Genomic DNA, 27,855 nt, shown 5'->3' with positions numbered 1-27,855 from the left:
TGCACAGGTCTACCTAATAAGCTGGCCATTGAGTGTATGTAAAACCAAAGCAGAGAAATATCCAATCAGAGAGTGTAAGATGGGTGTAATTAGAAAGTGTGGTGAAAGGTGGGGAAGAGCAAAAAGTGTAGTTGGTAAGCTTAGTAGTAGGGCCTGGACCTGAATGGTCTGATAAAGCCATCACAAATATGGATAATGCAAACATGAGGAATTCTACAGATGCTGGAAATTCAAGCAACACACATCAAAGTTGCTGGTGAACGCAGCAGGCCAGGCAGCATCTCTAGGAAGAGGTACAGTTGACATTTCAGGCCGAGACCCTTCGTCAGGACTAACTGAAAGAAGAGCTAGTAAGAGATTTGAAAGTGGGAGGGGGAGGGGGAGATCCAAAATGATAGGAGAAGACAGGAGGGGGAGGGATGGAGCCAAGAGCTGGACAGTTGATTGGTAAAAGGGATATGAGAGGATCATGGGACAGGAGGTCCGGGGAGAAAGACAAGGGGGAGGGGGGTAAAAACCCAGAGGATGGGCAAGGGGTATAGTAAGAGGGATAGAGGGAGAAAAAGGAGAGAGAGAGAAAGAATGTGTGTACATAAATAAATAATGGATGGGGTACGAGGGGGAAGTGGGGCATTAGCAGAAGTTAGAGAAGTCAATGTTCATGCCATCAGGTTGGAGGCTACCCAGACGGAATATAAGGTGTTCCTCCAACCTGAGTTGGAGGAACAAATATGGATAATCTACTGCCCTGAATGATGGCTTTGATTTCCCTGAGGTTGAACTTGTGATTAGCACCAGTTTAGCCCATTACAATACAAAGTCACTCAAGAGGCCAAGTGAAGCATTTGAGGGCAAATATTGACCTGCTCATAGCAACAAACTGCCCTCATAAGTGAGCGATCAAATCAGTGTTTTTTTTTTCCTTATAGTGAAATCTCTTTCTACCAACTGCACCAAAACCGATGAGCCACACTAATGAACGACCTTCAGCTTGATGTCTTTTTCTCCTCGGGTAAGACGTAAATCCTACGTTACTCTGGACACCTAGCTAACACCTAGTTCACTTTTCGGAGGAATTCTGCAGGGTAAGTGGTCCACTTGCACAGAATGGAGGTGCATTTCCGACTGAGAAGTATGTTCATCTGAATTCTACAATAACACAAGTGACGGAAACAGTAACAGGAGGACGACGTTTGGCAACAGAATAGGAAGGTGTAGGGTGAACTGAAAAGAACATGATAAATTGAAGTAAGGATTAATGAAGTTAAATCCATCACCTTTTTAAAGATGATTTATTGGACAAGATGGAACACTGGTTATAGAACACTTTTCACCAGTATGCCTTGCATCTAAATCAAATACAGACAAATCGTGTGAAGGTCGCTTTCAAGCTGCTGACAGAGAAGATCCTATCTGAAATAAAATTGGAAAAGTCTTATCCAAGTCTCAGTTTGTGGCAAAGTGAACTAATAATAGATATTGGCTATGATAGAGCTGTATTTGGAACACTGGTGATTGACCAGAGATTTAATATAGACATATAATATTATGAGGGGCCTCAGCAGAGTGCATATAATGTCCCTTCTGGCTTGGCAGGGAAATTAATTTCCAGGGATTTAACTAAGAACTGGGATTAGAGTACATAATTCCTTTGTGGTCAGCATAGATATGAGGGGATAAATAGTCTTCATTCCTGTTATTCATGGACTCAGTAGGTGGTGACAATTTCATTCTGACAGGACAGTGGTTTTGTGACAGACTTGGAGAGGGATATAATGAAAGAGGAGAAGAATTTACAATTCATCCAACTTCAGGATAATGTTTGTTCCAAAACTGATGTTTGAAATAGAAAGCTATTCCATTTCTCTCTCATTTTGATTAGCACAAAATTCACAGAAGTAATTTTGGAAATAGTTTTGCTGTACTGTAAACAAGAACAGCCATTTTTTCAAGGAAGGCAGATCTTTTTAATACACTTCCTATTAATATGAAAATAGTATTGTAAAATAAAGCTGTAGTATCCTGAGTGACAGAGGTTAATTTTTGTTTGTTTGCCTGATTCTTCGTAAAGATCTAAAGAAACATGATATTCCTGATATTGAACAAGAAACTGGAGACAGAGTATGTGGATGAGTTCAAAAGGTTCTGAAACATCCATGAGATGTTGAGGAAGAAAGAACATATGTTTCAATTTTGATTTATAACAAGATCTTCATGTATGACATAAAAACAAAGAAAATGAAAGAAAGAAACATGAGAATAGTTTGGACACACTGCAATCTATTAACTTTTGGTGGCCATGCACAGTGCTTTACACCACTAAATCATCTAGTTAAGTGTTAAGTAACAAGAAATACTTCCTTTCCTCCTAGAAGTTTGTGTCAATGCCTGCTTAGTACCAAGTTGTGTGGTTGAAATCTTTAATTTGAAGTAAGTAACAGGTCATAGGCAAACGCACAGTGGAGGTTAAGTTAGGGTAAAAGCTTTGTCAGTTTTAAGTTTGAGAGGGAAGGAAAACAGAAAGACATTGCTGCCCCATCCCCCACAAACGCCCATTCCTTCCCCCAACAGTCCTCATTTGGCGAGCTCGACTAGAAACAATCAGGTTATGACTATCCAGCCAGGCCAAACTAGACCCAGCTGTGCATAGGTTGAGCACGCTCATAGACCGAAGTTGCTGGTGAACGCAGCAGGCCAGGCAGCATCTCTAGGAAGAGGTACAGTCGACGGTTCGGGCCGAGACCCTTCGTCAGGACTCATCTGCAGAGTTCCTCGTGCACACTCATAGATTTAGATTTACCCATGAAGAATGAAAATGGCTGAGAAGTATATTGGCAGTGGTCTAACTATCACATGAAGAAATCAGCATTTAAATTCGAGGAACGGAAAGGTTAGTCAGTCTATTAAAACTCATAATTCCAATACCCCAAATCTTCCAAGCAACATTCAACTATATTACTGTATTGGCACTACTAAAATGTCAAGCAGACTATTTAAAACATTTATCACTCTATAAATAAAGATCTTCTTCCTAAACTGAAATTTACATACTCCAGGTCTAGATGCCGGGCTTAACATGTCATATAAGTTTCAATTTACTTTATCCGTTTGAGTTTATTTTTAATACATGGATGAAACTTCACTTATGGTATTTTCTACAGAGAATGAGATCTCAAATAGCTTTCTCATAATTCCACTTTCTATCTGGGATAAGTCTCCTTGCTTTCTAATGCATAAAAGGTTTTCTATGTGGTTGCATACAGAACCGATCCAATATTCTATTAAAACTATATGGTTTTATAAATATCTTGGAATAACATTTGTAGAGTCAGCTGTCCTGGCTATATATTTTTAATTGTTTCCTCACATTATGTTATTATTAGTAACATCTTATTCAAATAGAACTGTTGCAGAAGTGCACTTGTCTCTCATCTCTAGTGATCCAAACTGGATTCTGACCTGAGATGTTACTTGTGTGGAGTTCGTCCATTCTCCCTGTGACCACATGCTACAATTTTCTCTCATGTGTTGGTTGGGAGGTTGCTTGGCCACTGTATGTTGTTGATAGTGTAGATGGATTACAGGGGATTTGAGCTGAAGTCGATGGGAGGGTGAGAGGAAAACTGAGATGAGTATAGATGAATTCCTTTTTGTTGTAGATGCTGTGGGCCAAAAGATATGTTTCTGTGCTGTAATGACTGATAGAAAATAGAAGAGGTAATCAAAAGTGAAGGGGAAGGGAAAAGGAGTGTAAGTAAGAAAATGTTATTGATATCAAAGGGAAAAATTGATTTGAAGTGAATTATCCTGCAAGAATTACTATAATATACAACATGCAACTTCATTGCATTGTCTCTCTGAAAGTTGTCCTCAATTCATAAATTTTACTCCATTTTTTCTCTCTAATGTGCCCCCATTAACCCATCTATCAGATGACCTCTACAGCTGATTCCCATAACCACCCTGGTTCAACACTAACAGAGGTGTCTTCTTTGTCCTACATACTCTTCCCCCAGCTTCCCTGCAACTGAAAGGTAATTGCTCTTTCCCAGTTCTGAGAGAGACTTGTTGACCTGAATCTCTTTCCATAGATGCTGCTAAGTATTTCCAGCATTTTCTGTTTCTATGTTATATCAAAGCTTATAGAAGCTGGAGGCTGTATGCCAGCAAGTAAACAACTGGAGAAATAGAACAAACACGTGACTAAAGATTCCAATTGCAGAGGAGCTTCAGTCAGGACGGAGAGAGAGAGAGAGAAAGAGAGAGAAGCTCTATTTTAACTTCATCAGTCCACAGGACTTGTATCCAAAATGCATCAGGCTTGTTTAGATGTTCCTTTGAACCTTTTGAATAGAGCTTTTTGGCCGCAATGAGCAAAGGTATGTTTGGAGAAAAAAGTTGCAGAATTTCATGAAAAGAACCCCTCCCAACTGTTAAGCACAGGGGTGGATTGATCATGCTTTGGGATTTTGTTGTAGCCAGTGGCATGAGGAACATTTACTGGGAGAGGGAAGAATGAATTCAATTAAATACCAGCAAATTTCTGTAAAAAAGCCAAAGATGAAAAGAGGATTGCTTCTACAACAGGATAATGAACCTAAACACACCTCAAAATTCACAATGGACTACCTTAAGAGGTGCAAGCTTAAGGTTTTGCCATGGCCCTCACAGTCCCCTGACCTAAACATCATCGAGAATCTGTGGATAGACCTCAAAAGAGCAGTGCATGCAAGACAGCCCAAGAATCTCACAGAACTAGAAGCCTTTTGCAAGGAGGAATGGGCAAAAATCCCCCAAACAAGAATTGAAAGACTCTTGGCTGGCTCTTGGAAGTGTTTACAAGTTGTGATACTTGCCAAAGGGGGTGTTACTAAGTGCTGACCATGCAGGGTGTCCAAACCTTTGCTTTGGGCCCTTTTCCTTTTTTGTTATTTTGAAACTGTAAAAGATGGAAATAAGAAAGTTTTCTTGCTTAAAATATTAAAGAAATGTGTCATCTTTAACTTTATGCCTCTTGGAAATCAGTTCATCTTTTACTTGCTTAGCTATTCACGGTAACAGAAATTTTGACCAGAGTGCCCAAACTTTTGCATGCCAGTGTAGAATGGCAAATTGCTTTATTATTGTCACAAGTACCAAGGTACAGTGAAAAACCTGTCTTGCATACAGCACATACAGATCAATTCATTACAACAGTGTGTAGAGGTAGTACAAGTTAAAACAATAACAAAATGTAGATAAAGGGCTACAATTACTGAGAAATTGGAGGTAAGCTGTTCAGGTAGACAGTACAGTGCAAGAACGAAACAAGGTAGATTGTGAGGTCTTATTGTACTAGGGAACCATACAATAGTCTTATAACAACAGGATAGAAGACGTACTTGCCTGGTGGTATGTGCTTTCACGCTTTTCTATCTTCTGCCCAATAGGAGAGGAGAAAAGATCTGGATGGAGTCGGTGAGGTCTTTTTTTACACAGGCTGCTTTACTGAGGCAGCAAATGGTGTAGATGCTGCTTTCTGTGGTGTGCTGAGCAGTGTGTACGACAATTCACAGCTTCTTACAGTCGCAGACCGAGCAGTTACCATACCAAGCTGTGATGCATCTACGGTGCATCTATAAAAATTGGTAAGGAACAAAGGGAATATGCCACATTTCTTTAGACTCCCAAGGAACTAGAGGTGCTTTCCTAGCCATGGTGTCTACGTGTTTAGACCAGGACAAACTGCGGTGATATTCTCCACTAGGAAGTAGAATAGAGGGCTGAAGACCACAGCTTTGTGAGGCACCAGTGTTGAGAACAACCTTGGCAGTAGAGCAGCTGCCTATCCTTACTGACTGGGAAGGAAGTCAAGGATCCAGTCCAAAGCTGAGTCCCAATGAAGCACCTGGAACAAACCCATGAAGCCATATAGAGAGAACATGCAAACTCCACACAGACAATACCCAGGGTAAGGGTCAAACTCAGATGCATAGAGCTCTAACAAAATATTGTACCCTCATACTACAATTATTCACCCTGCCACCAGTGTGTGAAGGACTTCTCTAACCTCCGCTAAGGCCCCATCTCCCCCTCGTACCCCATCTGTTACTTATTTTTATACACACATTCTTTCTCTCACTCTCCTTTTTCTCCCTCTGTCCCTCTGAATATACCCCTTGCCCATCCTCTAGGTCCCCCCCCTCACCTCCTTGTCTTTCTTCCCGGACCTCCTGTCCCATGATCCTCTCGTATCCCTTTTGCCAATCACCTGTCCAGCTCTTGGCTCCATCCCTCCCCCTCCTGTCTTCTCCTATCATTTTGGATCTCCCCCTGCCCCTCCAACTTTCAAATCCCTTACTCACTCTTCCTTCAGTTAGTCCTGACGAAGGGTCTCAGCCTGAAACGTCGACTGCACCTCTTCCTAGAGATGCTGCCTGGCCTGCTGCGTTCATCAGCAACTTTTATGTGTGTTGCTTGAATTTCCAGCATCTGCAGAATTCCTGTTGTCTTAGTGTGTGAAGGACTTGTGTGTGTGTGTGTGTGTGTGTGTGTGTGTGTGTGTGTGTGTCTGTGTGTGTGTGTGTGTGTGTGTGTTAGTACAAGATCCAAAGAGAGCACTAGTTTAGTGAAACTTCCCACACAGGCTGAATTCTACTGCATAATTCAACTGTTCATCAATGAGATGGATAGTCTGTCTCATATTCATCATCATCATCATCATGTGCCATGTCGATATTTTATTAACATATTTATAAAAGAGACTTTGATGGGCCAAGATTTCTTCACTGCATCCAAGAACAGGAGTATTTGAAACAGTCTGCAAGGAGACAACTAGAGGAGAAAACATATTGAATCTGGTTTTAGGCACTGAGCTAGACTATATGACAGACCTGAGAGTGGGTGAACATTTTAGGAATAGTGACCACGCCTCATTATGTTTTTAAGGTTGAGAACAGTGACCACGCATCATTATGTTTTAAGGTTGGGAACAGCGACCACGCATCATTATGGTTTAAGGTAGCTATGAGTAAGGATGAAGACCAGATCTGGTGGGAAGGTGTTAAATAGGGGCTGGGCAAGATGTAGCCGGAGGTAAGAGGCATTGATTATGAGCAGCTGCCGTCAGACAAGACCACATCTGCCACCTGGCAGTTGTTTAAAGATGAGCTGAGAAGAGCTCAGGATTGGCATGCTCCAGTAAGGGGCAAGGACAAGGATGACAAGGTAAGGGAACTTTGGATGACCTGAGAGCTCTAAATTCAATCAGGAAGAAAAGAGAAACGTACTGTACATGAGGTTTAATAAAAACTAGAATCAGACCGTGAGACCTTGTAGAATATATCAACAGCAGAACGTGCTCAAGCAGACAGTTAGGAAGGCCAGGCAAGGCCGTGAAATGTCCTTGTTGAGCAAGATCAAAGAAAACCCCAAGGCAATTCTTCCCCAGGGAGGAAATGTCAAACACTGTAGAACATTTTTGAAGGTTGGTGGCATTTAAAAATTATGTGAGGGGCAAGCTATTAAACATTCAATGGGAAGTTCCTGGAATCAGACAGTTTGTGGAATCAGCCAGTTTGGTGGCGATTAAAGGCTTTTAGGTGTATGAATATTGAAGGGAATGGAGGGATATGGATGATACTCAGGTGAAGGACATTTAATGTAAGTTGGCATCAACATTGTGGGCCGACTGGCCTGCCCGGCACTGACCTGTTCTATGATCTAGGCACAAAACGTAAGTAGCTTTAGTTTACTTAGTCTAGTTAGATTCAGGAGTCACAGTTCCATATCTAGTATAGCTGCTATCTCATGATGCCAGAGTACTGAGATTAATTTGATCCTGCGTGTCATCTGTGTGGAGTTTAAAAGTACTCCCTTTGGCTCTGTGGGTTTCCTTCAGTTGGTCTGGTTTCCTCCAACATCCCAAAGGTATGCAGGTTTGTAATCTAAATGGGCACTGCGAATTGCCCTCGTGAGTGAGCAATCAAATCTGGGGGAAGATGATGAGAATGGGGAGTATAACATTTGGAGTCAATGTGGTGATAAATGGGGATTGGTGGTCAATGTAGACTTGTTGGGGTGAAGAGCAAGTTTCCATGCTGTACTCTCTGTGACTTGGACATCAAAAGAAGAATAGGGCTGGCAAAAGAAACCTTTACGAGAATGAACAGTATACTGACCAATACTAAACTAGGCATGACAGCCTGCCTCAGAGTACTAAAATGTTACGTTTATCTAATTATGTTATATGGCTCAGAATGTTGGACAATATCTAGTAACATAAGGAAATGAATTGAAGCAGCAGAGATGTGGTTTCTGAGGAGGATGCAAAGAATATCATGAACAAAACAAATATCTAATAAGGATGTCATGAACAGAGCAAGCACAAGAAGAGAAATAATGTATGAGATCATGAAAAGGCAACGTAACTTCAGTGGACATGTGATTAGGAAAGAGGAGTTAGAATGCATGGTAATTATGGGAAAGATTGAAGGGAAGAAAGCAAGAGGAAGACAAAGACAAATGACGATGGAGACAGCAGCCAAAGAACTGGAAATGAATACCATTGAATTGATCCACATGACCTGAAACAGGAGTGTTTGGGTCATGGCAGTCAAAGCTCAAACTGGGCACGGCACCTGATGATGATGATGACTCTCTGTGACTCTAGAACTCCATATCATGAGATGCTGCAGACAGGTGAGAGCAGATGCAGAAAGCTACAATACATTCAGGTAAATTATGATGGCAATTGATTTTAATGTAGAACAATATTGTATTAACAAATGTAATCATGGGATATTTCTAATGTGTCTACAAACTTAATCACATAATGTTCATTTTTTTCAACATTACCAAGCTAATATTTCTGGAATGAAGTGAGGTATCACACATTTCTAGGTCATTTTAGGTCACTTCCAAAAAAATAAAAATCCAGATACTTTCAGGCTTGAACCACCGTGTGCTCTGGCACAATTTCTGCATTGGTGTGCGTGGGTGATGTTCTTCCCTGTGTAAATATCATTTGTTGTCATTCTCAATGGGCTTGTCTGGAAAAGTCTTGTCTTCTCAGTGAAGTGCTGAACTATCAGTTAAATCTACCTGCAAAACCAAACACTTCAGTAGCATCCACCATCCATCAACCCAGCCCATTAAGGCTCTGATCTCCAGAACTTGACACCTTCAGTTCTCTCGACCAACCGAGATTATGATTCGCTGATCTACTTTCCAAACTCCAATCCTGTGATCTGCCAAGGCCTTTCCCTCTTGGAGCACCTGTGTACAAATCTTCTTTCTATCTGCCAGCTGACAAAGCACAGTCTGATATCCCTCCCCTTTATTCATATTATAGGCTCTTGGTCTGTCACTCACCACACAAGCAACTCTGCACATACTCCTCCATCACTGTCTAAAACTTTCCCCACTAAGCCACAGTCAGAGAACAAACCTAAACAGACATACACTCACAGGCCATCCAGACCATCCTGAACTCAGCCCCACAGACTTCTCTACAACTTTATAATTAAGAAGAAGTGCAGTAGCTGTTCGTCATGTGTCTAAAGTTTGCAGGGAAGCAAAGTCTGAGCCAATAGTTGGCAGCCGACTGTGATGTACACCCAGTTCAATCTTTGAGCGGAATGGGCAGTTAATATTTTGGGTCAAAACCCTTCATCTGGGCACTTATAAACCAGGTGAAGGCACTTGACCTGAAACTTTGATTTTCCATTTCCCTCCACAGATGTTGGCTGTCCTGCCAAGTTCCTACAGCAATTTTTTTTTTGCTTCAGATTCCAGTGCCTGCAGTGCCTTATCTTTCCAGTTCACATTTTTTTATGTACTAGAAACAGAGTAACGGCTTCAGTTCACATATTACTTGTATCTTGTGTCAAAAAAACTAATTTTGAGTGAAATTTGGAGAATTTATTCTACTTACACTTTTGCTCCTGAAGTTATGAACTTTGATCTCCTTTGATGCTTTACTTCTCAGTAAATCACCATTTGTGTGCTACTTAATGTCAGCCTTATCTATTAGGTAAGTTTTAAAACTACATACCTGAGACATTTTACATTCTGATGGACATCTTGCTTCATTTTATGTAATTCCAACCCTTATCCTCTTCAATAAAAAGTTAGAGCTTTACAGCAGGCCTTCCCCTCAGTTATATTTTTGCTGCATGTGCCTCTGGAAATAACAATGGATAAAAATCACAGGACAAATTTTAAGATGAACCACTGGCTCTTTTAGGCTTTATTTCTGTAATAAACAGCCCTCAGGAAATTTTCATTTTTGACTTCTAAAAGTTTGCTCAACAAAACAAGTAAACAAAAGGTCAAGTGTTTGATGGAAATTGGAGCACTTTTGTCACTGTTCATTCTCAGTGAATTTGCTGCCATTTTTCTCATGCTGTTAAGGAAGTAACTGATTAGGAACGAGAATTGACAGGAAGCAGCATTCAAGCTGGAAAGGAAGCACGAGCTTTTGAAAAGATGGAATCCACATCTGTAGTTCTACACAAAGGTGAACAATAGAATAAAAATGACTCAAGGATGAAAAAAACAAATAAAGGTAAAATTAATGAAACAAATATCTGAGATGAAATATAAACACAATTTTCAATTAACATCAATAAAGGTCAACAATGTGTTCCTCATGTGTATATTTTAATCTATGTGCTATATTTCCACATATGGCCATACTGAATTCTGATTGGGTGAGGGAGTAATGCTTAATACCTAATCTGTAACAATAGAAGTAACGGAAACAGGAAGTTTAAAGTCAGAATCATAGGAATAGTATGCCTGTTTTTAGGTGCTAAGGGTTCAGCCTCGTTAAAAAACAGTTATTATTCTTTGATAGCCATTTCATCCACTTGCATTTGCAGGCATCTCATGAGGAAAGCATTACAATAACCTTACCTCAGATGTAAGAAGAATACAAAGGCAACGTAAAATTTAAAACTATAAGTGAAAATGAAATTCACAGCATGCCCTTTGCAACCCCAAAAGATAACAGATAAATTAATATTTTTACTGGAAGTATCCAGTGATATTTTGCTTTTATTTTGCATTTCTATCCTGATACAGAAATGAGGTAACAGAAGCTCCTTCTTTATACTTATTTATGGAAATAGTTTCAGCTTGCTTCTTTTGACACTGCCATTGGCTCCTGGCCAAAATATTGTGGCTTCAAATCCTATCATTATGCAGGCTGAAACGCCAGTATAATTCTACCTTATTAGAGTCAATTCCCTTTCAGTTTTCTGTTAAGCCAAGGTCTTATTCAGCAGCAGATGTTTTGCTATTCTTTTAATTCAGTATCCAGAAGTTACTGTCCAGAGCTTAATCTATTAATCTATTTTTTATGGCCCAGTGATTGACTTGCAGAACCAAATAAAGTAACCTCTGTAAATTTTCCTCTTCCCATTATGGGAAACAGATTGAAGAGTATAAGTGTTGGAAGCAGAATAATAGATTCCAAATCCCTGGAAATCAAATTACAAGGACAACAATATAAAAGTAGATAGGGAGCTTTGCTGGAACTTTTTCCAACATTTTTCCCCTCAAAGTGTACTTTCAAAAGCAAATTCCTACTGATTCTTGACGTTATTACTTTTGGTGAGGTGTTGGTATTTTTGGCTCCATAACTACCATTGTGTGAAGCATTTTGAGTTTATTTGAAGTGCATACACTTAAAAACATCGTTTATGCTTGAGTACATAGTCACTGCTGAATTAATAGTTGGGAATTTATTAATAGGATTGTTTATGTTACAAGATATGAATTTAAAGAAAAATAAATAATGCAAATCCAAATGTCCACTACCCTGTCTCACAGCCACAATTCATCCCAGTAATGTGGTGAAAATCAGACCTATGATCAGCCTATTTAAGTATATAAAATGCCCCTTTGCTAACTGCCGGCAAGGAGGAAAGGAGGGAGTAAATAAAATTCTCTACTTGCATGCCAACAGAATCAGTCAGGAGTTCACTTCATATCAAAGGCAGAAGTATGATTGAGTATGATGAGGCCCGCAGTCAAACTGGTTACCAACACAATACACTGGATTTCCAACTGTTCAATGTCCATCACTGATTTTAGAAGAGTATTGCAAGTTTTTATAAATGATTACTTAGCAACAGAAAATAATATGTTAGATGAGGGAAGGTAAATGAAAATGAACAACAATAAGAATTTTCACTCTAAAACAGGGTTATTTTTCAGGGTTATACTTTTGTGCCAATGTGAACTTGATTTAAAAATATATGCTTAAACTATGAGAAATTGGCTCATATCCACTTACAGTTCAGTTATACTCCAGTGATTTTAATCTGTATGGTGAAATAATTGCACGTTTATTTTGATGTAGAAGTTACTTCTTGCGATATGTTTATCATTTTTTAAATCCTTATTTATATATTCTTGGAAGGAGACAAGCACATCAAACCTTCTGATATCTAGGTGCATATACTGCAGATCTGAAATCTGATAGCAGCCAATGAATTGTCTGTTAAACAATCTGCCTGTTTCACCTTTTCATTTTCATCAATTTGCCATTGGTAGTAAATGCAGAAATCTACCCAATCAAGTTCAATTTCCCCTGCAACAACGAGCTCAGGTGGACTAATAGATCATTGCTCTCAGTTCAGAAGACAGGATGAACTATCAAGATCCATGTCACAGTACACCATCCAGAGTGAAAGAAAGCAAAGGGAGGCAATCATAAATTAACTAGGGAAGCAAATTGTTTGGGACTTTAATCATCCACAATCTACTCTGATCCAGATCAATGAGAGTGCTGCGCCAACTCTGTTTGGGAATGGTTGTAGTGAATGTGAGGTACAGGTTTCACATTCTCCTACCTACTCCTCTCCAGCCCTTCAACCTATGTGTGTCCTGATCCCAATAACCCAGGAATGTCTAAAAAAACAGCAACTGAGTTAGAACAGCTTTTAATTTTCCACCTTTAAGGACAGATAAGACATCACAAAAAATTTTACATAATTTCTTAGACAAAGTTTCCCAGTTTTTTATGTATTATGTGTCTATGTCTATAAGACATTGGAGAAGAAATAGGCCATTTGGCCCATCAAGTCTGCTCCACCATGTCATCGTGGCTAATTTATTTGTTGGAGTATCAGGTGATCCTGTAATTCTACCTTATTGTCTTTGGACATGTGTAGGGTGGAAAAGAAAGAAATACTTTTATTTATTTAGGACCTTTCATGATCTCAATATATCCCAAAGAAGTATGTGCCTATTTACTACGTTTTTAAATGTAGCCTCTATTGTAATACAGACTATAAGGTTTCACAAACAATCGTGGAACTTCAGTTTCAGTTGTTGATTCAGAGATAAAAATTATTCAGAACATCAAGGACAAATAACTGCCTCCTTCAAAAAACCATGATTTTTTAAAATTTCTCTCAGGCTTTTTGTTTATCATCTCACCAAAAAAACATCACAGCATCTACTTCTCTCAGCAATGAGCTTAGATTTCACAATCTAGTGACTGTGGAAACGTTGATTTAAGCTAGTACGCTGTTGGCCAATACTGACATGAAAGCTAGGAAAGAAACAGGAATTCTCCAGGGAAAGGACACTCACTACCACCTACCGCCTGCCTTGCCCAACACACTGGTGTCAAAAGTTCTAACTTTGACACTGATCCTTAGTGCCCTCCTTTCAACAGTGGCTGCAATTATTCATTCATTAAAAGTGAATAGTTGTCCAGCAAGTAGTAAATACATGGTAAGTGGAAGAAAGTGAGAGTGAGTATGTGTGTGTGAGAGAGAGAGAGAGAGAGATATTAAGGTTCAGACAGAGTGAGAAAGACAGAGGTAAAGAAAGATGTCCAATCACATAGTAAACATTAAAAATAGGTTACAATTACAAGTGAAATCTTGTTTCTTCCAAAGTTTTAACAGTCTTGATTAATACTGCTGAAAGCCACAATCGTGAACAGTGACTTCATTGAGAAATTCTTGCAATAAAGCAGCATAGAAATATTTTATTTTTATTTATATTTATTTGTTTTTATCTGATTAAAACTTTGTTCTTCTGTCTGTCCTCTCATTTTTCTTTTTCTGTCCTTCTTCATCTTTCTTATCTATCACCTTCTTTGTACCTCTACCTCCCCACAACTCCCAGTTCCAGCAACATTCCAGAGCTGGCCAGTAGCCAGGAACTAACAAATAAGAGACCAACAGATGTGCTGATGACCACCGGAAAATGGAAAGTGGCCTTAAACCAGCACATGGAAGTTCATTGGTTATCAAATGTTAACAGTTAGGATATCTAGAGCAGAAATTATTTTCTTTAGAGCCTGTGCATTTCTCTGTGCATTAGAACATTCCTGGGTACAATTCCAAGAGAACAACTCACTCTGTAATAGTTTACTCTTCCTTCCTTTACAAATTTGGATAGAAATTGCTAGCTGGCTATTTCACAATCAGAGGAAATCTCATCCCTACTCAACACAGTCATGAGTTGAGGGGTTGGGGAGGGTGGGAAGACATTGTATATCACTCATGAATAGCAACCAGCTCTAAACCAGAGATTTGAGTTAATTTCTCACATTTCTGCCCTAAGTGAGATCAGTAAACTCAGCACAGACTGAGAATAGAACCTGAATCGCTGGGGTACCCACTGGAAGAACTGACTAATGATTAGAAAGACAGCAGTACATTTAAATTTGTATTTAAACTTATGCCAACATCAAAAATTCTACTGAAGAGCTGTCACATCAGAAGCTTTACACTTCATGAACCATTACCGTTAAAAGCGGTTCTTGGTGTTAGTTAACCAGTTAGAATTAAGTCTTTTTTAAGAGAAGAAATTATTATTGCCACTGAAAATCAAAGTAACGTTAGAAGCTTTGGCATTTTGAAAGACCTTTTTATAAATTAAATAACAAAATGTGGATATGTCACTTGCAATACCATAGCATTTCAATGCTTATTTTTCACAATCTCCTTTTTAATACACAAGTAGCAAAATGTCTTGCATATTCTTTCAGCATGGAGAATGCTTGACCTTTTAAGAAAATATTGCAGCAGAGAGAATATGCTCTTCCCAGCCATCGGGTGAATGGGGCAAATTTATTAGCACTTCCTGCCAGAGGAGTTAAGGAAAGAAACTGGGTTTCCTGCTAACATTTAAAGGGACAGATACACAAACAGAGCGAGAGCAAGCAAGGTAAATTGATTTATTCATTTTAATTTGTCAACAGAAATATAAACATGTCAAACAGGCCAGAGCTCTTCTAATAAAAAGCTGATTCCAGCATCCTCTTTCTCTGTCTCTCTGAATGGGTTCACTTAAACTGGGGTATCATTTCACTAAGCAATAACGTCTCCGTGGTTTCTCTCCCAAGTGCCTCATGCAAGAGCCGAAACAAGTTCTAACAAGGCTTTTGGAACATGGAGTGCTTCAAGAATGAGCTTGATCCTATCCTTAACTGATGCCTATCCATGCATATTTTTAAGCAACTGATTATCAGCAGAGAGAACCTTGTCAGACCATCACCTTACAAAATATGATGGCAGCTGATTTGGACCAATTCAACTGTTAACTCAGCTACTCCCCAAGCAGAGTAAGGATTAATAATGGTGGATGTGGTTCAATTGATATGTTTGACTGTGGTGAATATTAATAAAGAAATGTTCCATATTTTGTATATCAAGATTCACACTTTCCTTGAGTACACCATTCCCCAATTCCTCGTAGCTTTCCCCTGCACCTTACAGTGTAAATCTTCTGGTAAAGGAGTCTTTGGACTGATCACAGGACTATCATAATACTGACGAACTAGAGCAACTTTCCAATGTGTCCTTTTCCTGCATCAGTTCCATAGGTTCAGATGCCTCAGCAAAAGCATTTAACTCACCATATGATTAGTTACAAACGCAAGTTTATCTTTCCATTCCACATAACAATGCTGATGTAGTGAAGCACATTAATGTCAAAGAAGTAAAACATAACTCATGTTGCACTGAGCCAAGTAGACCAGCTGGGTAGCAAGTTTAATTCCTGGCCTGTTTTGAATTAGATGATTTAGACGTTCGGACTGGGATGTTACAGTTGGTCTCTAGGCCCTGGAAAATCCACAGATATTACCAGCACTAATCTCTGATCAGTGGCTTCCACTAGGAAAGTGTCGACATTGATTAAGAGTGTGATCTTTCTTAGTTCTGATATCTTCCCTTAAACTGGTCTCAATGTATTGATGCCCACCCTAGAATCCCAACTGTTTTCACATGTGAATTCAACCAAGCCAAAAAATGAAATCTGGATTTTCTAGTCTTTTAACACATAGGGTTTCTACCTATTAAAATTTCAAGAAAGCCCTAACTTTTTAAGCTTTTAATAAATGAAGATAGAATTATAGAGTAATACAGCTTGGAAACAAGCCCTTTGGCCCCAGTTGGCTGGCCAATCAAGATGCCCATCTAGACTAATCTCATTTCCCTGGAATTGGCTGATATCCGTCTAAACCTTTCCCATCCATGTACCTGTCCAAATGTTCTAAAGTGTTGTTAATGTATCTGCCTCGATCACATCCTCTGAAAACTCATTCCATATAGGCACCACCTTCTGCACGAGGAAGTTGTCCCTCGGGTCCCCTTTAAGTCTTCCTCCCCCCACCCCTTCACCTTAAACCATTTAGTTTTTGATTCCCTTTTCCTGGGGGAAAAGAGACTATCTATCCCCTTCATCATTTTTAATTAATATGTTTAAAAGCACATAGTTCAAAATAGCTTTGTTGTTGCACAGAGCTGGGATTGATGTCACAGATGATATCCAAATGAAATGTTGAATATATTTCAGTCTCTATTTACAATGTATAGAAATGATTTGGCAGCATTGTTGATGTGTTGCCAGTAGTGGTAGCTGCACAACAATCTCACCACTGATACTGTTTGCAGAAGAGAAAGGTGACTATGTGCCTTCAAAAGAACTGTTTTAGGTTCTGAGAGCTGCTGTCTAAGGAAACAGAAGCTTCCAGCCCCACCCCCTTGCAAAACCACAACAAAATCTGGGTTTCACATGAGTAGCCATTTCCCTAGCTATCAACACAGCTCTGTGCCTAGCAGTGTTTTGACCCACTGTACCAACCAGTACTCCCAGAGAAGGAAAGGCATTTTTAAATAAAATGATTCATCCCATCTGCTCTCACCACTCACTCTAGAATTCAGTGTTATTACAATGAAAACATTTGTCCCTCCCTTGGCACACAACTGAGAAAACAATGATTTGATGAGCTTTGATTTAGAGCAACAATATTTTACCAAACATTTTCCAGACTCAAAAATCAAATCCAACACATTAATAAAAAGATTATGTTAATATTTTTCCAGTAATGGCCATTGTTAACTCATTCACTATGTACAGCTGGTATTTGATGTAACTTTATGCACACTGCACTATTCCAATAATAGTGCCTGTACACACTCTATTCTTCTGACATACCATGAATATGGTAATGGTTTAGTAAATTAATAGTTGCATATATAACATGGTCCCTAGCCTAATAATCCAGACATATGAGCACAAAATCCAGCCTTGTGGCTGTGGAATTTAATTGTAATGCTCTGATTTAGAATCATCTTTGCTTACATTCTCATAACTACTCCAATCCACAAAGCTAATCAATTGCAGTAAAACCTATCTGACTCACCATTGCCCTTCAAGGATGAGTCTGACTAAAGCTCCAGACCCCAGGTAGTGTGGTTGACTCTAAGCTGACCAAGTAGGACATTACTAAGAGCCACATTAAATAAAAGGGTAAAGGATTCATCTGACACTGAATGTATGCATCGTATCATTGCTCCCAGTCCAGTAGACCTGGCAAAATTCTCCCCACAAACAGATGAGTTCTGGTGTCTAGATCAGAAAAGTTTCCCACAGATTATCCAAGCTAAAACTTGATGTATTCAAGCAGAGAATGTGCTGGACTTGACCAACACAGCCCCTGAGTATATCCTGTCACACTGGCAGAGCTGGCTGTCTAATGGTATGTGCAAAGTAATAGTTCTAGGAATACTTAACTTCAGCCCCTATAGTCTCGATGTTTAGGATGTTGGATGCGGAAAGGTGGCTCACTACCATTTTCACAACAGCATTAGTGGTGGACAATTAATGATGGGCAATAGATTAAGGTCATGTGCCTGTAAATCACCCCCTGATTATCACTGTCCTCTCTCAGTTAATTAATAAGTATTCCTCCATGTTGAATGACATGGGAAGTGGTACTCCAAGTAGCGAGAGCACGGATACTCTGAGCAGGGACTGCTCAGGGATGGTTCACTTGTATCATCACTGACTAATTGACCAATGAGCTGAATTTCAGAGATGAGGTGAGCGTCAATGCCCTTGCCTTCAAGGCCCCTGAATATGACACCAGGGCACCCTGGTAAAACTGAAATCCACGGACATCGAAGGAGAAACATTCTGATGGTTGAGCTAGTACTCACACAAAGGAAAATGATTGTACTTGATGAAGCCCAGTGATGCCAGCCTCAGGACATCACTGCAAGTGTTCACCAGGACAATATTCAAGGGCTAACATCCATTTATGATCATCCTACCTTTACAAAGTAGGAAGTAACAATGTTTGCTAATGGCTGCACCGCATTCAAGTCCATTTGTAACTGCTCAGGAAATGAATAAAGCATTCAGAAAGACTCAGATAACATTCAGACAAATGACATTCAGGTCTATGACATAAAAGGAAATCCGAACGCCCACCCTTTGCATTCTATAGTATTCCCATTACCAAGACCCTGATCATCAATGCCTTGTGGATTACTATTGACATACAACCAATTGGAGAAACTAGATACATACAGGCTGGATATCCTGTGGTGAATGACTCAACTCCAGAAGCTGAGAAGACTTTCTACCATCCACGAGTTGGAAGTGTGAAGGACTACACTCTACTTGCCAAAACAAATGCAGTTTCAACTCAATGTAATTGAGGAAAAATCATGCCCCTTGATCGAATCCCAATCCAACATCCCAAACTGTCCACTGCAGGTAAACCTGGACTGTGGTGTGTTCCAGCTACAAAATGCAATGTAGTTATTCATCAAGACTCCCAAAACCTTGAACTGTACACCAAGAAGAACAACATAGTAGGTGCATGGGAAATCCATGACCTGCTGTTTCCTCAAAGTTGTGCACCACTCTGACTTGGAACTATGCTGAAGGACGTTTGTTGCCACTGAGTCTAAGTCCTGGAACTCCCGATCAAAGAACATTGTGGAAATGCCTTCACCAGCAATAGTACTGTGGTTTATAAAGGTGGTTTGCCATGACTTTCTCAAGGGAAGTTAGGAATGGACAACAAATATTGGACTTGCTCAATAAATAAATAACAATAACATTGAACACTTTTCACATCCAGGCTTGAAGTGAGAGCAACAGTTACAGTGACAATCATATCTTGTACACATTGACGGTTTTGTTTAGTTTGTGCTACCTTCGAGCAATTGTGAGCTAATTCTTCAATCCAGGATTAAAAGTTACAGGCCCACATTTTCTTCAACATTAAGGTAACAGTGGTGGGACAGGAGCTGACTTGAAAAATCCCCAGTCACTTAATGACAAAACTATAAGCTCATTTGGTAGATCAAATTAAGCATTTCATGGTGCTACTTGAAGAGCAGAGGATTCTGCCAGTCTCCTTAATATCTCCCTCAAATAAAGTGACTATTAAATGACATGGCCTGTCTTGATAATCTCTATCATGATTGACTGCATAACAACTGCTAGATTTCAAAGTCATTTATGATTTTCCTTCATGTTGGAAAGCTTCTCATACATGAACAAGAAGAATGTAATTATAAAAGCAAAAGTACCTTTCAATCCTGTTATGTCACTTATTAAGATCTTGCATTGCATTTCCAGTCTACAGATCCTTCGATTCTGCTACTGTCTAAAAAATGATTGGAGTCTGCCTTGAGTATATTCAATTAATGAGTATTCAGAAATCTTTGATAGAACTAAAATACAAACATGTAGTTTTCAAGCTCTGAGTGAAGAAATTTGTCCTCACCACAGCCCGAATTGGTCGACAACTTATTTTGAGACCTTGGCCCCTCTGTGTGGTCCCTACAGCCCCTTAGCCTGACAAGCCATTTACTATGTTATATCCAACATGCTGTTGCTCTTTTTTCCTTCACAGTCTTTCTTATGACATACATCTTTCCTCGTGGCTCCTTCCAACCTGCAAATATGCTACTAGCGATAGATAGGTAGATAGAAAGATGAATATTTTATTGATCCCAAGGGAAATTACAGTGTCACAATAGCATTACAAGGGCACAGATATAAATATTAGAAGAAAAGTAGAAAGAATAAAAAAAAAGTTACCACAGTTTAATTGTGGTGGTGGGGGGGGGGTCACTACTTTCCTGGCTATAGGTTGACTCACTATAGAGCCTAATGGCCGAGGATAAGAATCACTTCATATAGTGCTCTTACTATAAGTGCTCCTCTGTTCAACCTAGGTATCATGCAGAAGGTGAAAATCATTGTCCAGAACTGCCAGGATTTTCCATAGGGTCTTTTGTTCTACCACAGGCTCCAGTGTGTCTATTTTGACTCCTATAACAGAGCCAGCCTTTCTAATCAGTTTATTGAGCCTGTTAGCATCACCATGTTAATGTCATTGCCCCAGCACACCTCCACATAGAAGATTATACTGGCAACAACAGACTGGTAGAACATGTGAAGGAGAGGCCTGCATACTCCAAAGAACCTCAGTCTGCTCAGGATATAGAGGCCCTTCTTGTACACAGCCTCTGTATTGGTGCTCCACTCACATCTGTCATCCAGGTATGTCTTCTTCTTCTTCTTCCTCACATTTTCATTGTATTGAATTCAGGACTTTTTCACTTCAACTTATAGACGAGTATCAATTATTCACTATGATGGATCATATATCTTATTTCAAGGTTTTTAAATATAACAATAATTTCCAAAAATGTTCTGTTGCTGGAAGGAGACAATTAAACATAGATTGAAATGCATCATCGTTAATATACTCAGTGTTTTACCAGCCAGTAAAAACTGGAGCCTTGGCAAAATCCAAGGAATATGATTGCAAACATTGCCATCTAAACACAGCTATAGTTGCTGACACTTTAATTGCAGTTGTGCCTCAATTGTAAAATTATAAGATAAATATTGGATTTGGTACAATTGTACATATTGGATCTAGCCCATATATTACATTTCCAAACAAGCAAATGTAATATCAATTTTAGCAATGCTCCTATGACCTTTGTAAATTGATTTTTCCATCGCTCCAATTGCTGAAAATGTTAACTACTTAGGAGCAAAATTGAAGGGCTATTGCCATCAGTAGGTTTATAAAGTCATGACGGCTTTAACAAGCAAAGAATCTATTTACACCAACTTGGCTACTATTCTCAGATTGTAATGATGAATGTGAAATTTAAATGTGTTGTTATAAATTTCTTTTTCCAAACATTTGGACTCTAAACCTGGAACTACAAATATATCTACAGTATGGTTGTGACTACTTTCTTTCTTAGCAGAGTGAAAGATTTTACAAGAGAGAAATCAGACCCTTTTTCCTGTTTAATGAAGGTCACTGCACTGACTGCATGAGGTGTTCAGTGATGTTTTCAGTGAGGTCGGAGAACAGGTTTCTTTGCTTTGTTCTTTCCATGTCTGGCACCCTGGGCCAGTATTAAACACTTTCTCTAAGTGTTGCAGAGTTTGCTTTGGACTAAATGTTCTGTTGATTGTGTCTTAGTCACAACTTCAAAGGGATGTCCCTTCTGTAATGTCTTTTTTCATCCTGACAGAAATCAGTCTGTGGTAGCTCTTTAGGACTGCTAAATGTTTTCTTTTAAACTGGTAGACTATGTGCACAGGGAACTGAATTGACACTGTTCAAATTTAATTCATTTAAGATACCTACAGCAAACTAGTGGGGAAAATTATCCTTTATTTCATCATTTAGACTAGAAATCAACTTGGATCCCAAAAGCTGATGTAGCCATTATTTTGCCATTGGTTTAATTTAAATTTAAATTCAAGCTCCAAACATGCTTATGCTCTTTATTTTTGCAAATATTTGTCACTGAACAATCTTTCACCACAGCAAGTGCATGTAAAACATTTTTGCACTGTTTAGAAGTCTCCCTTGTTGGATACAGTTATACATGATGGACATTCATGAAGTTAGAGTATATAGTATAGCTATAGCTGGAAATATACATTAGTTGCCAATAGGTTTAATTAAACAGATACAATCTCCTTTTCTGAAGAAATTAAACATCATCTGGAGAAATACGTTCAATTTGAAAAGGTATGGCTGTTACAATAAATAAAAGAGATTTCTTTGCATTAATCAATTAACAGTGAATTATTTCACCTTCACAAACAATCTGCCCACACAATCTATTAGTTTTTGGCATTAATACACATGGCTTAGAAGGAATCCTATCTCAAGTTACTACTTTTAATTCTGATAATATAACTGAATAATATTTTATAACTTATTTGCAAAATCAGTCTTTCCAATGATATATTAAATTGAGGCACTATCTGCCAGCTTAAGTTGGTATAAAAGATTTCATGTTAGTACTCAAATAATAGTTCATCTGCTGTCCTATCCAATACCAGTACTACAAGAACAGGATATGTTGGATCAACCTGTTGCTACATTATTATTTGCAATTTGGTTGATGAGTTTGCTTATGATTACATTTCAAATATAATTAATTATGCTTGAAACACTTGATGAAATCCTGAAGACATGAAAATTGCCTAAGTATCCAATTATCCTTCTTTCACATACATACCAATTATTGCTATATTCAGTCCCCAAACAAACAGGGATCTCCAATGCCTCCTTAAATGACAATTTGTCTTTTGCACAGTGGTGTTAGAAAGTTTGTGAACCCTGCAGAATTTTCCCTATTTCTGCATAAATATGACTGAAAATGTGATCAGATCTTCATGTAAATCCTAAAACTGGATAAAGAGAACTCAATTAAATAAATAATACAAAATACATTACACTTGTTCATCCATTTATTGAGAAAAATGATCTGATATTACATGTATTTGTTGGAAAAAGTATGTAAACCTCTGGGGTATTGCTTTCGATAAAAGGTAGTTGGAGTCAAGTGCTCCGTCAGTGAGATAAGATTGGAGGTGTGGGTTGTAGAGGTGCCCTGCCCTATAAAAAAGTCACACAAAGTCAGGTTACTGACAGAACCTATTCTTCTCAAGAAAGGTCTGTTTATGTGCACTGTGCCTCAATCAAAACAACTTTCAGAGGACTTTAGAAGAAGAATTGTAGAGATGCTTAAGCTGGAAAAGGTTACAAAAGCACTTCTAAAGACCTGAGTATTCATCAGTCCACAGTAAGAGAAATTGTCTACAAATGGAGGAAATTCTGTTGCTACTCTCCCTAGGAGTGGGCATCCTGCAAAGATCACACCAAGAACACAACGTGCAATGCTGAAGGAGGAGAAAAAGAACCCAAGGGCAACAGCAAAAGACCTGCAGAAATCTCTAGAACGTGCTAAAGTCTCTGTTTGTGTTCCACTATAATAAAAACACTGAACCAGAATGGTGTCCACTGTAAGAAAAACACTGAACAAGAATGGTGGACACCACAGAGGAAATCAGTGCTCTCAAAAAAAAAAAATTGCTGCACATCTCAAGTTTGCAGAAGACCACCTGGATGTTGTACAATGCTTCGGGGACAATGATCTGTGGACAGATGAGACAAAGACCTTTTTGGAGGAAGTGAACATTGCTATGTTTGCAGGAAAAATGGCATTGCACACCAGCGTCAAAACCTCATCCCAACTATGAACATGGAGTGTTTTCAATCTGCTTAACCCCCACTCAGGATAACAGAAGTAAAGGCTTATGAAAGCTTACAGTGATGAGTTTCCTTCAATCTCCATAGACACTAAAGCATTGACACCTAAGTAATTGCTTTCTTTTGAAGTTATTTTTAAACAAATGCAACACCCAATTCATGTTCAATATGACTCTGGATACGTCAATGGGATTAATGGTCAAGAATTCTGATCTATTGATATTGTGTGGGTTCTTCTTAACAAAGTAGACAGGCCCTTGGGTTAGCAGTTCATCAAAGATTAAAGTTTATCCAGAAGTATAACATGGTGATATTTCATCAATAACATGCTGGATTTTGTGTTTATAGCTTGCACTGAATCTCAAAGCCAGTAACTAAGAGTTACGCATGGCACACAATGCAAAGAGAATGTAAAACTTAAAATTAAGAATCAACCTCCTCACAAAGTGAACAATAGTCCTAAGTGCCTCTTATAAAATTGACAAAGTCTTGCAGTTTGAGTGAAAATTTAAGAGCAAAGGAATTTGAAGACCAAGTTGGGTCTAGCTTCTTCATCTATCTGTTGCATTCCTGCATGGAGAAGCCCAACAATGCATAGTAGCATTCAGTAGAGAGCAAGGCACAAGAAGTATCATATTCTGGGACTCTTCTCTGTGACTGTAAAGCCTGCAGATGGCAAGGGCAACAAGGAAATAAGGCTTTACAAACATTGAGCAATCTACTTCAGTGTTCCTTACAAGACTGAGCAGGTCGCAGCCCACGAGTCCAGTGCTGGTTAGTCTCCTTTATGTATTTTTCCAGCTCTTCTTCATACTCCTACCACTCCAGGGTTACAACTTCTATGACCTAGACCTCAGTTCTGAAACCTTTCCCAACCTCTGATAACCCCCAGTCCTCAGTCATTAGCAGCACAACTGTAATCCCTCCTCACTCTTCCAGTTGACCCAATCATTGGCCTTGTCTCCCTGCCAATCTCCCAGGGTGAGCTCCCTATAAAACTCCCAGCTGGGTCACTTCCCAAACTGACCCGTTCACTCCTGTAACCTCCAAGTATCAACTGACCTCACTAGCCATTTCCCAGCCTAATACTCCTATCAGTCTCTGTCAATCAACTGTCTCTTATCAGTCTCTATGGCCGATCTGTCAACAGCCTCCTGACTCAACCACCTCACTAGATTCCTCCACTCACCAACCTCCATGCCTGACCCCCACCAATATTCCAGCATGATCCTGCCACCATTTTCCTGGTTCAACTTGATTTCCTTATTAGTCACCATCTGATCCCAATTGTTCGCTACTCATTGATCCACAGCCTGAACATCACATGCCCCCCAACAATCCCCTACTCATTCCAGAACCACCTGGGGCAAAGATACAGTATTTGGTTCTCTTTGTGTTCTTCATAATGGCAGATTGATAAATTAGTAAATTAATTGGTAAAGTGGTTTATTATAGTCACATGTTCGAGGTACAGTGAAAAACTTCTCTTGCTTACCATTCACACAGATACATATATTCATTACAACAGTGCATTGAGGTAGTGGAAGGTAAAACAATAACAGAATCCACAATACAGTTGCAGAGAAAGTGCAAGGCAGTAGGGTAATAAACTGCAAGGGCAGAACAAGGTAGATTGTGAGGCCAAAGCTCCACCTTCTTGTACAGGGAACTGGGAATCATGCAATAGTCTTAAAACAGTGGGAAACAAGCTGTCCTTCAGCCTGGTGATGTGTGCTTTCAGACTGCTGTATCTTCTGCCTGGTGGGGGCTTGTGCAGGGGGAGGACAGAGAATATCTGGAATGAGTGGGGTCTTTGATTATGCTGGCTGATTTACTGAGGTAGTGAGAAGCATAAATAGAATCCACAGCTTCTGTGATGTGCTGAGCTGTGTCCACAACTCTCTGCAGTTTCTTGCGGTCATAGGTAAAGCATTTGCCATACCAAGCCACAGTGTATCTGGTAAGGATGCTTCCGATGATGCATTGTTAAAAACTGGTGAGGGTCAAAGGGGACACATCTAATTTCTTTAGCGTCCTGAGAAATTAGAGGGACTGGTGAGCTTTCTTGGCAGTTACAGACAAAGTGCAATGCAGATAGACAATAAGGTATAAGGTCGTAACGAGGCAGATTGTCCGAAGTTCTGACCTTCCACAAAACCATTCAACTTGTGCACAATACCTGGGCTTCTGACTTTTCCAGCACAAGATCATCAAACAAATATTTGTTGTTCCTCCACACATCAAAAGCAAGCTTAAAGTACCAAAAACAGACTCCGGTAAATTTTTGAGCAACATTTTCAACTTGACTGTAGGATTACGACAAAGAAAATTGTAACCTGAAACAAATGGGCCACAAGATGGTTTCACATTCTCCCCACAAAGATCCCAAAGATCCTGGGAAAGTTTCCTGGTTATAACTGGAGCCTCTTTCCCACACCAGATGGTAAAATTATTCATTAAATATATATATATTCTGAAAATACAGTAGTGGACAATATACAGCAACAATAACTACAGTAAACCACTCTCTGTAGAATGAAATGTCACAGAGGATGTTTGCAAATGCGGTTTAAAATAATGAATACCATAAGTTACTCATGGGTCAGCCACACAAATAAAACAGTCCATAAGTCAACAGTGGGTTAACCACATTAACTGACGAATCTACAAATAGTTTGTAGACTAATGAAGTTACCAGTAAATTATCAATGAGTTGAGCATTTGAAAAGTTTCAGTACTATCATCACACTGGAAATAGTTCATAAAATATTCATTACTGCCATTTATTTTCCTGTAATTTCGTTAGTTTAACCTGACTGAACATATTAAAAGCACTGTCCAAAAAATTCAAATGGGTTCTTCCTGCATTTCAATTTAACTTGCTGTTGATAGACAACTGTAGCAGTTTAGGCTTCTTAAAACTGATATTCTACATCATTTATATTAAAAAGAATATTTCATGGGATATATAAATATATAAAGGATAAAAACTCATGCTACTTCAAACTCTAACTTAATTCCTTATCTAAAAAACTACCTTGACACTTGATCTTCTTGAAAGTTTACCTCTGTGGCTGGGAATTATCTTTTCAAACCAACCTTTTCCATCTCTGATTTTCCAAACATGTCACTTCCACGTTCTTTTTGTTTCCTCTGGTCTCCGTTACTCTGTTGAGGAGTCATGATGCTGCCTCGATCCTTAACTGCACATGTTTCTTGCTTCCCATGTCCAACAGGAGGAATGATTTGTGCACTGTATTTGCTCTTGCAATCTGCATAAATCCCCTGATAATGATCTGACTGGACTTGCTGTTTGATCTCTGAATGAGAGTTGCACAGTTTTTCTTTCCTCTGAGCTGGGACAGAGTCCTATTCTGATCCATGGGCTGTTCCTCCTCACTGACTAAATAAGGGCATCCTCATCTAGCTGTGCCTCATTTACTGTAACCCTTTAGTGCTGAAGGCACAGTACAGAAGCTACTTTTAAACAGGGAGACTCTGACGAGAGGTTCCTTTTGATTTTCAGTATTAACTATCTTACCCCATTGTATTTTAACACTGAAATGAATTAATAAATTAAATCAGATTCTAGTTAATAAATTCTGATCACAGTGCTAGAATACAAAAGTGTTAAACTTCTGAAGCATGGTCTCTGTTGCCTCAGTAGCTCCCAGCTCTATGCTTGTGAGTTGCTTGCAAAAGGCGTAACAGAAAGACTCCATGGTGAAAAATCGAACTATTGCTTTTGCTATCAGTACAAATGAAGGTATTAGTTGTGTCAGGATCAGGCTGCCGTGCTTTGTCCTCCATGGATAAACAGCCTATTGACACTTCAGCTCTATCCTATAGCCATAACCAAGACTCTGGCTGGCTGGTATTGGTCAGCTGGTTTATCTGCTGATGCACATACCAGTCCTACTTTCTTGAATTTTAAACTGCTCCTCCGAGGGAGCAATGGGCAGCAGGGGCAGCCAGCTAAAGAGAGCAGGAAGCAAATTAATTGT

General features: G+C 39.2%; 1 protein-coding gene across 6 annotated transcripts in view; it reads right to left on the bottom strand.

Annotated features, from left to right (window-relative positions):
• arhgap20b (Rho GTPase activating protein 20b) overlaps positions 1 to 27,250 on the bottom strand; it is a 95,717-nt gene extending 68,467 nt beyond the window's left edge. For 3 of the 6 annotated variants that reach the window (XM_072270806.1, XM_072270805.1, XM_072270804.1), the window contains exon 1: positions 26,951 to 27,250. In XM_072270806.1, the coding sequence (XP_072126907.1) occupies positions 26,951 to 27,034 (84 nt within the window). In that variant the 5' untranslated portion in view covers positions 27,035 to 27,250. Of the gene's footprint in view, positions 1 to 10,033; positions 10,163 to 26,888 lie in introns of all 6 variants that reach the window. The other 3 variants (XM_072270808.1, XM_072270809.1, XM_072270810.1) reach the window with 3 other exon arrangements.
• Positions 27,251 to 27,855: the final 605 nt, after the last annotated feature.

Source organism: Mobula birostris, chromosome 10 (genome assembly GCF_030028105.1).
Source record: "Mobula birostris isolate sMobBir1 chromosome 10, sMobBir1.hap1, whole genome shotgun sequence".
Lineage (NCBI taxonomy): Eukaryota > Metazoa > Chordata > Chondrichthyes > Myliobatiformes > Myliobatidae > Mobula > Mobula birostris.
The sequence above is the reverse complement of the archived record's forward strand: the minus strand, read 5'-3'. Positions and strand labels throughout refer to the sequence as shown.